The following is a 13765-nucleotide window of genomic DNA, read 5'->3' on the forward strand; positions in this document are numbered from 1 at the left end:
CACAGTAAGCTAGAACAAAACTATTAATGATAAGTACATAGACCTACTAAATGTTGTTAGTTGGTAATTGATCGAGAAATGAAGAAAGAAAGAATCGCAGGCAAACTATTTTAACTAAGTATACGGAAAGCTACAGTGCTGCAATACGACAAAATGGAAGACACTAAATAAGGATGCAAAGGTACAATGATTGTAACGGTATCGCTTATCATAATAGAAGTCCGCTTTTTAACGAGTTTAAGACTATTGTAACGTATGTGAAAATCTGCTAGATTTCATTTTTCTCTTTTTTACCCAGAATGCTTTCTTGCTGAGAGAGAGGAAGTGGAGCGCGCTGACGCTAAAACACAGGGGCAGTCCGCTAAACCTGGATAACAGCGCGAGCGCTTGAGGAGAGCAAACAGAAGAGGAGCTGCAGCGACACCAGTGCAACATGGAGGGAAGACGAACACTGAGAAGGAACAAGATCCTCTCAAAACGAGCTAAATTTGCTAGAAAGATGGCGACACCGCGAACAGATCTACTTACAGAATATTGGAGACCAGCAAGGGTAAGATTTAAAAAATACCATAACGTCCCTTAGCTGAGTCGAGGTATCGCTTAACGTTGACGTCCGTTCCAATATGGAGGCAAAGAGAGGGTTGAACTGCCTGTTGTAAAAATGGCCATGGTGGATTCCAAGCCTCCATGGAAAGACAAACAAGTACCTCAAAATCGCAATTGTAAATGAAAATTCGATAGAAAACGTCCCAATAGTTCGTAAGTATTACGGATGCTGTGTTAAAATCTTAGTACGAGTGGCTATTTCTTTTTAAAAGTCGTGTAAAACCGAATGGTGGCTTACTACGCATTAAAAATGTGCTTTGTCCTTGAAAGGGCAAATGTCCTTGTTATGGCTCTCTCTTAAAAATCGTTTTAATCAAAAAGCTATTCAAAACAGTGTTTGCAAATTAAACTTGGATACATATCATGTTTAGGGTCGACATTCTAAAGGTTTCTAAAAACATTTCAGCACAATCTTTTGCATCTATTTATTTTTTAAAAGAGGTAAAAATTGAAATAAGAAATTGAGGTAGTGTCTTATTCGAATAATTGGCCCCTGTCTAGCAACAATGTAGCAAAAACAATGATGAGACAAAATACTTCAAATTTAGTTTAGACTTAAATAGAGTTATTTTTGTGCTGTTATGCAAGTCCTGTTATTGAATAAAAAAAATAACAAGATACATTTTCAAAATGTTCATCTCCTTTTAAGGTTGTTGAAAGATTGTTATTGGTGTAGAATGTACAATGTTTTGAGGGACATTTCTACAGTATTCGTCGAAGTTTATGAATAGGGTGTTGGCTTTTAACTCTTTGTGGTAAGGGTTGGAAAAAATATAGAAATTAAAAGAATATAACTTTTCAGCATAAGGTCTTGTACAGGGAGACATTAACATTTTAAATCTAGTTTGTGAAGCTCATGCACGTTGTCAGGTATATCAAAATGAGTATTTATGTATGAAATTACACATTTAGCCCTATGACACAAAATATATTTACAATTCAAGGACATTTAATGCCACTGGTATACAATATATGTTTTCTTAGTTCTTAAGGAAGCACTACATTGATTCCACTGGGTTTTCATAAACTATGACCAGTTTTATTCATTGGTTCTGTGTTGATTTTTAAATCCTTACATTAAGCTCCTGTAGAAGACGACATTTTGTGGGTTTTCAGTGTCCTCCATTCGACGTTCTCTGAACCTGAATCATAAAACATTTTATAATAAAAACAAAGCATACTCTTCATGTTCTGTGTCATTTTTTTCTGAGTCTTTACATTATTGGTTTATTTTGAAAAATTGTGAAATGCCACACATTAGATTATCTAAAGACCCTGGAATATGAAGTGTGCAACTAGAATGTAACATGACGGTGGAAAGATGTACTTGCACAAAGGACAAGTTAAAGTTTAATTTAAAAGGGCTTTTTTCATTTAGATGTAATCATAAACAATGTTAGGTGTAATACAGTTATTTTAATTAAGCTTTAAATTCTCTTTTCAGGGTCCATCATGAAGGAGTGCGTTAAAGGAGTGGAAACTGGATTAAAAACAGGAAATCAAGGTAATGCGAAAATAATTTCGCAATCCTGTAGAGCGTTTACTAATTATTGGTAGCTATCCTTTCCACAACCAGTAGGGTGTGCTGTTCTCCAACTTATAAATTGTATATGCAATGATGATTTCAGTCATTAATATTCATGTTTACTTTAAAGGGGTTGCTGCCTGGGCGAATGCAGTATCCGGTGTTGGACCGTACTTACCATCGTAAGTATTGTAGAGGTGGTCTTAAACACATTGACAAACAAAGAATGAAATAAGTTGTGTATGCATTCATTATATGGTTTCACTTCATTAATTGTATCCATTTCTCAATCTAACTTTCCTTTAAATGTGTAGAACAACTCTTAACATGTATTAGTTCTGTGTTATGGAACTGGACAGGATAGAATTGCAATGTTGGAAGTGACCCCAAGGGGTTTGGATTGGACAGTTTTACCCTTTCCTCTGTGGTTGTGTATTGATTGATACTTAAGATTTATTTTTCTTTGGATGGGTACATTATTATACAACACTATTATTAACTGTTATGCAAAAGCTTGTGTTAACACTTCAAAATCGAATTTCCATAAACTACAGCGACACTTCTTACACCAAGTCGATTATACATTAGGATTGGATGTATGGTTTGTTCCGCATCACAGAATGTGAAGTACTATGCTAGCACCACTCAGTTACAGACTAACACGTGTTTGTGATGTAAACACATCTAAATAAGATGTGAACTGCCCACTCTTGCAGGGAATATTATCAATGACCAGTCCATCAAAAACGTAGCTAGCTATTCTTTATTAAATCGATTGTCACTTCAATAGTATCTGCTGTCCAGAGATTACGGAACATGGAATTTAATATATATGGTATATATATATATATATATGTTACTACAGACATGCTACACTATCTATCATGAACTGTATTCTACACTACACAAATGTAAAAACCTCTTACTGAAACATTGATCATTTGAAGTAGGTGTCCACTTACTGATTAGGATACTTAAGCTCCACCCACAGCAGTAAAGGATATACCCTGTTGCTTTTTTTAACCCAAATGCTGAGCTGAATTTGGCATTAGAATAGTATCACAAAATGTGTTACAAATCCCAAAGAGATATAACAGAGGTTCAATAATGACTGGTTCCACCCTCAGTACTAAAAAATTATAATAATTCCCTATGTTGTAGGGATATCATATGTAGTGTGATGAACTTTGATTGGCAATGAAGCTTGCAATTAAAGTCTAGGGTGTTCCCAGTTGCCTAAATGTGTTTGTTAGACGCGTTAGTCAGTATGTAAAAAGTGAAGTGGATGAATGACCAAGGGGACACCATCTTACTATTGGGGCCCTGACCCAAGCCCAGCAGTGTCTCCAGCAGATGAAAAGCTTAAGTGTAGAGCAGAAGCCTCCAAGCTCCCCGAAAGTTCAGGAATACATAAAATCAAGAAATAAACAAAACGTGTCAAACACAGAATAAACTGGGAAAAGGGGGAATCCAATCAAAGGGATCAAAACCGCAGTGATGACTAACTTCTCACTCTCTCGGGTTATAGTAACAACTGGCCTTGAGTTATCGCCACACTGATTGCATGCTGCAATTGGTGCAGTGCCTTACCATTTTATAACTAGCTAGAAGCAGCTCTAGAAGCAGGCCAATGCCCCCTTGTGGTTGAGGTGTGTAATTGCTCTGTGTTATTTACAGTGAGGCAGTTTTAGGCCACACACTGTAACAGAAGTCAAATTAAGTCTTAATTCAAATTTCCCGCCTCCCTACTTAACCTATATATGAAAGTTATCTGGTCCATCCAATTGGCCAAAATATGAATGATTGAAAAGTATAGTTTATTTATTATCATTATTTTAAAACTAATAACAATTCAGCGTCAATTAATACAATTATACTGATTGATGAACAGAATGGGGAAAGTAGATTGGGTGGGTTTCGTGGATGGTCTTGTTTGTATGGTAGACACAACAGGTTAATCCTTGCCTATGCAAATTTTCTCTGGCAATAGAATGTCATGGCAAAGAGTTGCATGTGGTATCTAATTTCTAAAAAGGGCTGGAGGTTCAAAATGACATCAAGGCCATTGGCAACTACACTTTTGAAATTCATATTAAGTTGGCAACCAGCCAGAACTCTTAAGCTCAATTAATAGCTGTCCGTTTTCAGAAACACGCAAGCGCAAGAGCCCCTGGTGTTCTTTCGTACCCCTTCTCGTGTGCTGGTGTGCGTCTCCCACTTTTTGTAACTATCAGTCAAGGCTGTGAAGCCTTCGACTTCCACGACCACATAGGACAGTAGGCTTCTCTAAGGTCGTCTTCGGAAACCCAGTTGCTCCACGTATTATTCTGGTGGCAAATTGCTTTGCAACACGCACAATCCTTGGAGAACCATAAATTAAAACGAGTCAATCGTGGCCAGCCGCAGTCGCAGAACCTTATTTTGGCCTTTACTTTGGCTGTGTTCACACTTAGTCCACTTCGCAAATCTGAACTCAAGCACGATTATTCCCCACTCCGCCTGCCCCTGCTACATTATTTGGGTGCAAACCATGGTCTGTTTGTTATCTACAGAGAAGCAAAGTGCAGCTTTTATTTACAGAGGTCACTAGGCAAAAATGCAAACTAAGAGAGGAAAAATGAAAAGCAACACTTTATTCATCTTTAAGTTAATTTGGTCTTTTCCGACCAATAAATGCCATAAATGAGTTCCGAAAACAGCCTTCAAGTCAATGAAACAAACTGAACTAACGGCTCAAGCCCCTAGTGGGCCCTATTGTTTCATCTTTGTTACATCAGTTACAGACTAGTCACAGCATAACTTATGTGGGCGGAGCCAAACTATCAATAGATAAGCTAACTATTTTAGGACTGGTATTTCTTTCAATATAGTTGCAAGGATTGGATTTTCAAATTTGTTAAATTGTTTTGCCAAATGAACTGAACAAGTCTCAATTTAGGCTTATTAAGGTCGAACTACTTTGCTAAGGGATAATTCTGGTGACCAGGCCCCAGACTACGCTACAGTTTTTGGGATTCTGTTTACTTTCGTCACTTGAATAACTGAACAGAATCTCATATTTAGCGGTTATCTTATTAAAGGTTTAATTGATCCTTCGCACATTACGCTGTTCTGCCCTGTATTCAGTTGTGAGATTGTAAATAATATTTGAATGTGACGAAATCAGTGTAATGTATCTTTGTATTATTATTTTGTTTTATCTTTAAGTAAGTGCTGTCTGGTTTACTATAGCTCTGTGTAACCTTACACATAATGGCAATAAATATAGACAAAGGTAAAGGTGTGGTATTTAGTAAATGCTTTTATCCAAAGTGTCTTGCATAGGCAAATTGCAAGGGAAACTAATACAGGTCAGCGCTTACAAGTCAGCAACGCTAACCACTCTGCTCTGGTATTGTTATTGATCGATAAACCCTTTCAGAATTTAATCGGAACTGAAGAAAAGTGAATCGGTTCATCTTAAGTATGCATCCAAATGATGTTTCTCCTCAGTCGAAAAATTGGATAAGTTAATTAGGGGTATGGTCACAGTGATTAACTCAAATGACTTGTTGAAACGTGGACATACACATTTCTAATGTTTTATCCTCTTTACAGAGCCAAAAGGTGGACTGTGTGGCTTTGGCCGAAAACCAGAAAAACCTGAAGACTACTCTGTAAGTCTTTTCTCTTCTTAATAAACTGAACAGTTACTTCAAATGTCTGTCATTTTACACCGTTCCCTTAAGTACACTTAGTTTCATATCGTTCATTGTTTTTATAAATGCAAAGGTTTTTCTTTGGACATTACATTAACTGCCATGAGATTTGTTATATGACCGCCCCTTCCCACGCTGACCAGTAAATTGTACATGCAATAAAAAAGACTTTGAATACAAAGCATCTGCATATTTGTCATGGTGGGGTATGAATAGCTAGCACTTAGTGTGAATGCATTTTACCACAGGAGTGAGATTGATGATTAGAATTCTAGTCTCACTTTTGAATTATATTTTTGTCTGCACCCTCGAGACACCACACACATACAATAGTACAAATACACAGTAGCCTACAGATACTATTATTTTAAATATTCTCCTTGGATAAAGGGCCTTTACGTAGGGAAGATATGACAATCTACCAAAACCAGACAATTAAGGGATATCTAAGACTACGTAGTATTTTCTCTCATTACAGTTGGGCCCCTATTGATCATTGACCGTTAATGTGAAACAATTTGTCTTTTAATCAAGTCATCCCTTTTTACTTGCCACTGAGGATCTTGGAAAAGCTTTTTTTTTATGTTGCCAGTTGGCATTTATTAATGCATAATCAAAAAAGATGTCTTTAGTTTGACCTTGAATTTTACAATTGAATGCATTATTATGTGTTGACAACTCAATTAAACTGGCCAGTTTTTTTAACGTTACCTGATGCCGGCATATTACTTATATCATGTATGTGGCGGTAACAAGCATCTAGTAGTTATCAATTAGGATAGGTGTTTGAGGGGTGACAGACATTTTTTATTTTTTTATTTTATTTATTCTTCCCAGTTACATCTATGGGAATATTCTTCACTGACCTGCAATCATATCTCATGCCTTTTAAAATAATAAATCCCTCAGAATTTCACTTGCATACATTTTAGAAAATCATCGTTTTGGGAATGACGGACATTTGTTGTAACATTTGTTGTCACTTATGTTTGCTGATTGTTTGGTTGAGGTAATGGTCTGTTGCATGTCCACGTTGTCCTTTGTGAAGTCTTGCCTAGTGGGGCTTGCTGACTCAGTATCACAACTTAGTAGCCTCATGAGCTCATGTGAGTCTTACACTACATGATTAGAGTACACGAAATGTGAGAACTTGCTGAAATATTGGTCTGAAATTCCAAAAGCTGCCTCAAATGACATTGGTTTCCAACCAACCCTGCCTACAGCTTGTGCTTTTTCTTTTGGAATTGGTGGAAAAAATGTGGATGGTAATAAACTTGTTGAATGTTCCCACCCACATTTAGATTAAATTCCATCATACTTGTCCCCAGGTACGTTGTGCAGTATACATCTGGCCCTGCATAACGACCCAGCTGCTAATAAGAGACTTAAAATGTACTTACAGATAAAAATTAACATTCAGATGGGCCTATTTTCAAATCTTAGACTGAATTGAAGGAATGAACATTTTAAGCTGATTTTGGAGCGCATTTGTAACTGCAGAAGAATTGCTGTAAAATATTGTGACTAGGACTGTTTATTAGAATTACTGGTTGTGTTTGCGGAAATAGCTAGCTATTTGCCTTGGCAGTTCCTACTGGTAGTTACGACTGGTTAATTTTTTCACTTTTCACAAACCGATTTGGTTGCTGCTTGGAAAGTAACAGATTTGATACGCTGAGTTTCTAATAATCAGCAGTCGTTGTGTAATGGTGGTTTGGATTATATATGATTATATTGTAACCTCATCGTGGTTAGCTTATTCAATATTTGTGACCAAGTAGTTGTTTTTCATGGCTCCATTTTTCCCCCTTAAGTTTGTAGTGGGCTAAGACTTAATTAGCCTTTTGGCGAAAACAACTTGTTAGGCTGTTGCAGACAAGTTAGCATGAACTGTTTATATTTGCTTTCAAATGCATTTTGGGGTTTACATCTTTTTCCCTTTCTTTTTAATTCCATTAAGACCCCATGCAACTGGAGATTCACGAGGAGACATCTGCTTTGTCAAGAAGGCGGCAATTTTTTAAATTTTTTGGTGCGGATTGGACTGGAATGTCCGATATTTTGCTTTTGCTTAAAATTGTTGATGTGGGTGCATCAGTTATGTGTTTTTGAAATGGATTTGAACTGTCTTCATGCTGTGAAATTGAGCATTACGTTTTTTTTTATATATATATATATTATTTTTATTTTATGCCTTTTCTTTCAAAGAAAGTAAATGATTTGTCTCATTTTAGATTTGAATGTGGTTTTGATGATAAATAAAATTATTGTCTTTTTTAAAAGAAACATGACTTTGTCCTTGGTTAGTTAAATAAAACAAAACTTTTCAAGTTGGGTAACCTGGTCTTTAGTTCGGTGTAGAAGTCAACAGCTCGGTTATTTCCTGTAAAGTCAATATAGCTACGATTTTCTCTTCATCCACTTACTAATGTAGGACCTTCATGGATACTGGACCTTCATGACTATTATTCAAAGTTATTTCGATCTTTATCTAGCCGTAAAGGGTTTCTGGACCAATCAATTTCAATTGCCGTACATTTAGCAATTTTTAAGGTAAAACAATTACTTTGTTTGAAAAAATAGCTGGTTAAAAAAAATAGCTGGTTAGGCAATAGCTATCTCTTCATTACATTTTGCTGTATGAACAATGCCTTTAAGACGACATTGTCATTTTTCACTTATTCGACATATTCTGTAGCAACGATTATCTGTTTAAACTATATTTATTTTAGTCTTTAGTTGTAGGTTACAACATAAAATGACCATCAGTTATTCAAAGCGCACAACCACAGCACAAAAGCCTACACTATTCGTACTTAAAGCTCAATTATTTATTACTTGCATGTAATTCTCACACCATTACTTTAACATGAGTCAAGTCTGATGTAATTTTACTTTATGAAATGGTGTCCAAGGCACCCCTAACACCATAAAATGGCTCCTGTTGTCTCATTTCCTGTCTGAACAGGAAGTGATGGCTTAGAAAATAAAATATTCTTTGCAGTTTTTCCACTAAAAGACTGCAATCTGATTTAGGAAATTGTTCTAACTTAAAGTCTATTCAGCAGGCTGAATGTGTACAAAATTTCTTATAAAAAAACAATCTTTTAATTGCATATTTTTGTTCAAAATAAAAAGGGGTGGGTCTTTAGTATATCACCTGAGTGCTGGGTAAATGGAAAGAACGTCAATCAAAGGCTAAGCTTTCAGAGCTGGGAAGGAGCTCTAGATGGCGGATGAGCCTTGGGAAGTGAAACACGTCGAGAGTCTCTAGGCTTTTGGCTGGCTCTCCTTCAACTTTAATTGACTGCGCTTGTCGCATTTTTGACATTTAATATTATATACAAACGCGATTTGTATGAAGATATTCGTATTTTCCGTGTAAAATCCGCGTATATCGTCGAGAGGATCAGCGCTGTAGTGTGAATGCGCGAGTCGTTGTTTTCCCTGCCTTGCTCTGGCAGCCATGGCGCTCCTCCATTTTTAGTGCGCTTCGCTAGTTACCTCAGACTCTCAACCCCGCTTTACTGGAGCCTTGTCCGGACAGTATTAATATAATTCATCTAAGAAATAGTGTAGAATGTTTTAAACGGCGACTTTTTGCTTTTTGGACACAAATAATAAAACGTCGATTTCTGCTGGCACGAATGTAACTTATAACAGTGCAACGTTTCCACTCGGTGTCTTTGAATGGAAATAGGTATGTTAACTTTGTATCTGTTTCATTTTTAACAGAGTTTCACTTTTAAAACCAGCTTTTAACAGCCCTTTGTGTGGTGACGCAGTTCGAATTTATGTATGTGGCCCAGTACATGGATCACTTTGAAATGGAATCAACACATGGTTATTCTGTATCGATTAGTATTGAGCAGGTGTCATACATTTATTGATACACGATGCTCTATTTTTGATTGTTGTATTTCATTTTTTAATGCCGGGTTGTGTACAGTCACACTTCTCGGTCGCAACTGCGAGGCATTTGCTGTCCTTTTAGCAAAAGCAGGCTGATGGGGCATGTGTGATAGTTCATCCTTCTTTCAACTTTTGACAGTAAATACCTGGACATAACATCATAACAAAACTTTCCAAAACACAACGATGATGAAGAATAAGTCTAAAAAGCAGGAGGATGAAGGCTCAACACAAAGCAATGCATCCAGGTACGAACTCATGTATTTTATCCATTTTTTGGCATCTGTTGTGATTTGTATAACCTGACAAGCATGGTTGATCACTTGCCCATGTATATTAATAACAGTTTCGATGATTTCTATTTGGTACGGATCATTGACCTTGACGTTGCAAAATAGCCACACCCTAATTTTGCCAGCATTTGAAAAACTTAAGACTTAACCATTGGGGCCTATGTAAGACATCAGAACTCAAATGCATAGCAATCGGATGTGTTCGATTTAGTTTTGGATTTGTAGTGGCATGGTTCAGTAATGTTTTTTTGTTACTTCGTGACAGTGTAAAATGACCTTGTCTGATTAGTCTGCTGCATTGCACCATTTTACATGCAACGTTTATGCCCTTTTTTGATCATTTCATACTTTTTTATCAACACGTGTTCTAGATATAAATAATTGTTATCGTTACAATCCATCATTGGACGTGTTCGCCACAGAAATGCCACGTAGTAAGCAATGTTTTGTGAGAAGGCTGGACATAATCTTATCTACATTTTGGTTAACAAAATAATCATAATTTAAGTATACTATGTTATTTGACTCATTAATGGCATCACTCTATCCATATGTATTATGTTTTAAGTCCTGTCAGTGTTTAAATTCTACAATTTAAATTGTAATGTTAGTAATTGTAGTGTATATTACGAACTTAGTTTAAGGCCTAAATGCATTGCTAAAACAGAAAGGTTTTGAGTATTTGTAAACATTGTTTTTTTTAACTTCATGATGTCTCTAACAAAACCATTTACCCCATCCCTCACATTAGACATGACATGATTAATGTTTATTAATGTGCTAATCTCAAAGTTACCCTGCTGTTTCTGAGTTGTATGTTGATCATATTTCACATGCCCTTAGTTGACATCATTAAAGGTCCCAGAGGAAAATGATTTTCTTATTTGACATTATACATAACAAATCACTAACTTTTTTGACATTATACATTCTAAATTACTTTTAGTGCTCTGGTTAACATCTTTACCTGAAACTAATATTATGTGAAACGCAAGCTTAAAAACCAAAGCCACCTTTTACTATTTGCATTCCCAAACAAGAAAACATTCTGAATTGAGTGTTTTATGTTGCCCTAATGCTTTCTTCTTTTAACACTGATTTTACATTCCACAGGTTGACATTTAAATATTGACAAGGCACACATACTGATGCACTGATTAAGCCAACTAATTAAAAATAAAATCAATTTGTGCAAGCTGTTTACTGTTCAAGTGCAAATTGAAAGAATATCAGATCTCTTGGTGCAATTCATCAATGATGTTGCATGTGAAATATTAATATGATGGTAGAGCAGACTTATTAGTGTGAAAATAATTATCCCTGTGTTATTACCCCGCTTCTACATGTGTTGCCTTAATGGACATTTTATGAACAAGATGCCTCTTATTAGGAACAGCAGTTATATGGTCACAATGTGTTTATTCTCTTTCCAGGTTAGTGTTAGCATTATTTATTTTTATTTAGCAGTGCATAGGGCTGTTTTTCTTTGCAGGTAATAGTTGGCCAAATTTGACAGTAGATTAGGCCAAAGCTATCAGTATCTGTGATCATGGGTCGTTCTGGTTAAAACCCTAATAAGCATTATCAACAATCCTGTGGGACACAGTAACTTTGTTATGGAATCTAGAAACATGGTAAGTTGTACACATAACCACTCTGGTAACCACAGTTACCTCCTAGGATGCTTTGCATTGTGTCGAGTTCTCCTCAATAAACAGTCAAACATGGTCATTGTTCTGAAACTAGGACTTTTATTTTGAAATGTTGATAAATTCTCATCGGCAGGTAAATGCAATGCCACATACAGTTGGGCTAAAGACATGCAGTGGTCTACTCAGTGTTCAGTTAAACCTCTTGTTCATCTTAATGGTGTGTTGAAGCATTAACATGTATTATCAACATACCAGTCACCCTGTTTTTATCAGGATGAACAAACTCTGAAATGATAACAATCTGCCACTGCCGCTGATAATATGAAATGTGAAATGGTATAGTCCTTCATAATGGGCTATACCACTTAGCAATTAGACTGATATTTGGCCAATTTACCAAACATCATATACAAGGTGTAACGCAGGCCCCTTCAGGACTTCAGTCTCAAGTTGTGATAAATCAAAGCTGTCCATTGCAAGTCTACATGTTAACTGACTCTGGAAATGCTTTATTCAGTATTTCCATTTCAAAGCTGGACAACATACCGTCACATATTTAAGTGACTGAACTGGGTCTCCAGTGTTTGTTTGAGAGGCTTTGTCTAGCTGTTGAATATGATGTGTAATGTGTAGCATCTTTACCGATGGGTGATGTCAAGAGCAGGATGCTGGATAACTTCAGTTATGCCTAATATCGGCAAGCCTGTATGACAGCCAGATCAGGATTGTAATGAAAGTGTTAAACTTGATTCCCAAGTTATAAAAATCAATTAGAGACCTTATTTTTCTATTACGGTTATGTATCCCACAAATGTTATGAATCTAAACACACGGAAGCAGTCTGAGAACTGAGAACTACATGCCTATTAATGGTGTACTGGATCACTCAATGAACTCTGCTTGAGATGCATTGGTATTTGAACTTTAATGCACAAGCAGGATTTCCTGCATTTCTTTTGAGCTTGCATGTCAGTTTGTCAATTTTAAGTGTACATTGCGTTTAAGTTTACCCCATTATAAGGGGCATTTGATGATTCCACTCATAATTTTGAATTGGTCATTGATGAACATGCTCGCCACTGTTGTTTTGGGTCTTGAAAACTTGCACGTTCTGTAAACATGCTGCAGCCTAATTAAGAACACCTTTTTTTGAATGCTTAACAAAGGGTTAATATTTCTGATTATTTTTCACTTAATACTGGTGTGCTCTTATTAATAAGGCCTTATTCACAGTGACCACCAATCTACAAGCTAGTTTCTACTCCTGGTGTTTTGTTTATGCTGAGTTTGTGGCAGCCATTTTCTAAGCACATTTATCTGGAATTGGATCAGATATGTTTAAGGCATGTAGGACATGTTAACTCTGGACCAGCTGTACACGTTCAGACAGCCATCAGCTTTCTACCAGATCTCCCTACATATCCTCATGATTTAGTACTTTCCCTCAGATGTGTGATTTGCTTCATTAAATGGCTGAAAGTCCACCTCAGAGTCACAAAATGGCTCTTGCTTTGTGCTGCATAGCCTGTGTGACTTGGTGCAATACAAAAAGAGCCCCTGGAACTACAGGAAGGGAAAGCCGGAAGTGTTTCAGAGGTCAGAAATGGTGGAGAATTTTGATTGGTCCTTTTCTGCATAGCAACCCAGTGGCCTATAAGAATTCAGCAGAGGGTTGAGTTCCGCCCTTGTCTGTAGCCATCAAGACGGAAGGGGGAAGCAGTCCTCCCCGCTTGCTTTGTCAGCAGCAGTCAGACACCCAGGCACAGGAGACGATTCTGTTTTGCTTTGTGGTTTGCACAAAGATCAGAGTGTTTTACACCGTGGTTGTTAACATATTAAGGATTCACTTTTAACTATTAGACGGATTAAAAAAAGATTTTAGCCTTTTTTCCATGACCTCCCTTTCACTTCTGTTTGATTTAAATGTCAATTTGAGATAAGCTCGACACCTCTGAAAATGGGTATGTTAAAATGTATATTTATAACAGTAGAGGGTGCATTCTTCTCACCGTGTAAGGTAACCTAGGAGGGATCTATTTTAAGACACGGGGGTGAGGAAGGAAGGAAATGAGAGTTCTT

At 36.6% G+C, this 13765-nt stretch overlaps 1 protein-coding gene and 1 long non-coding RNA gene across 2 annotated transcripts in view; both read left to right on the plus strand.

Moving 5' to 3' along the window:
• The first annotated feature begins 387 nt into the window (after positions 1–387).
• On the plus strand, positions 388–8111 carry LOC308368371. The gene is made up of 5 exons (XR_013968728.1): positions 388–550; positions 2051–2110; positions 2262–2313; positions 5729–5787; positions 7790–8111. It is a non-coding gene; the product is annotated as an uncharacterized lncRNA (long non-coding RNA).
• Positions 8112–9456: 1345 nt separating this feature from the next.
• Positions 9457–13765, plus strand: part of chd2 (chromodomain helicase DNA binding protein 2) — a 35752-nt gene continuing 31443 nt past the window's right edge. Inside the window, exons 1-2 of the mRNA XM_080842389.1 lie at positions 9457–9529; positions 9881–9989. Of these exons, the coding sequence (XP_080698515.1) occupies positions 9928–9989 (62 nt within the window). The 5' untranslated portion in view covers positions 9457–9529; positions 9881–9927. The remainder of the gene's footprint in view (positions 9530–9880; positions 9990–13765) is intronic.

Source organism: Sprattus sprattus, assembly GCF_963457725.1.
Source record: "Sprattus sprattus genome assembly, chromosome: 7".
Taxonomy (NCBI): domain Eukaryota; kingdom Metazoa; phylum Chordata; class Actinopteri; order Clupeiformes; family Clupeidae; genus Sprattus; species Sprattus sprattus.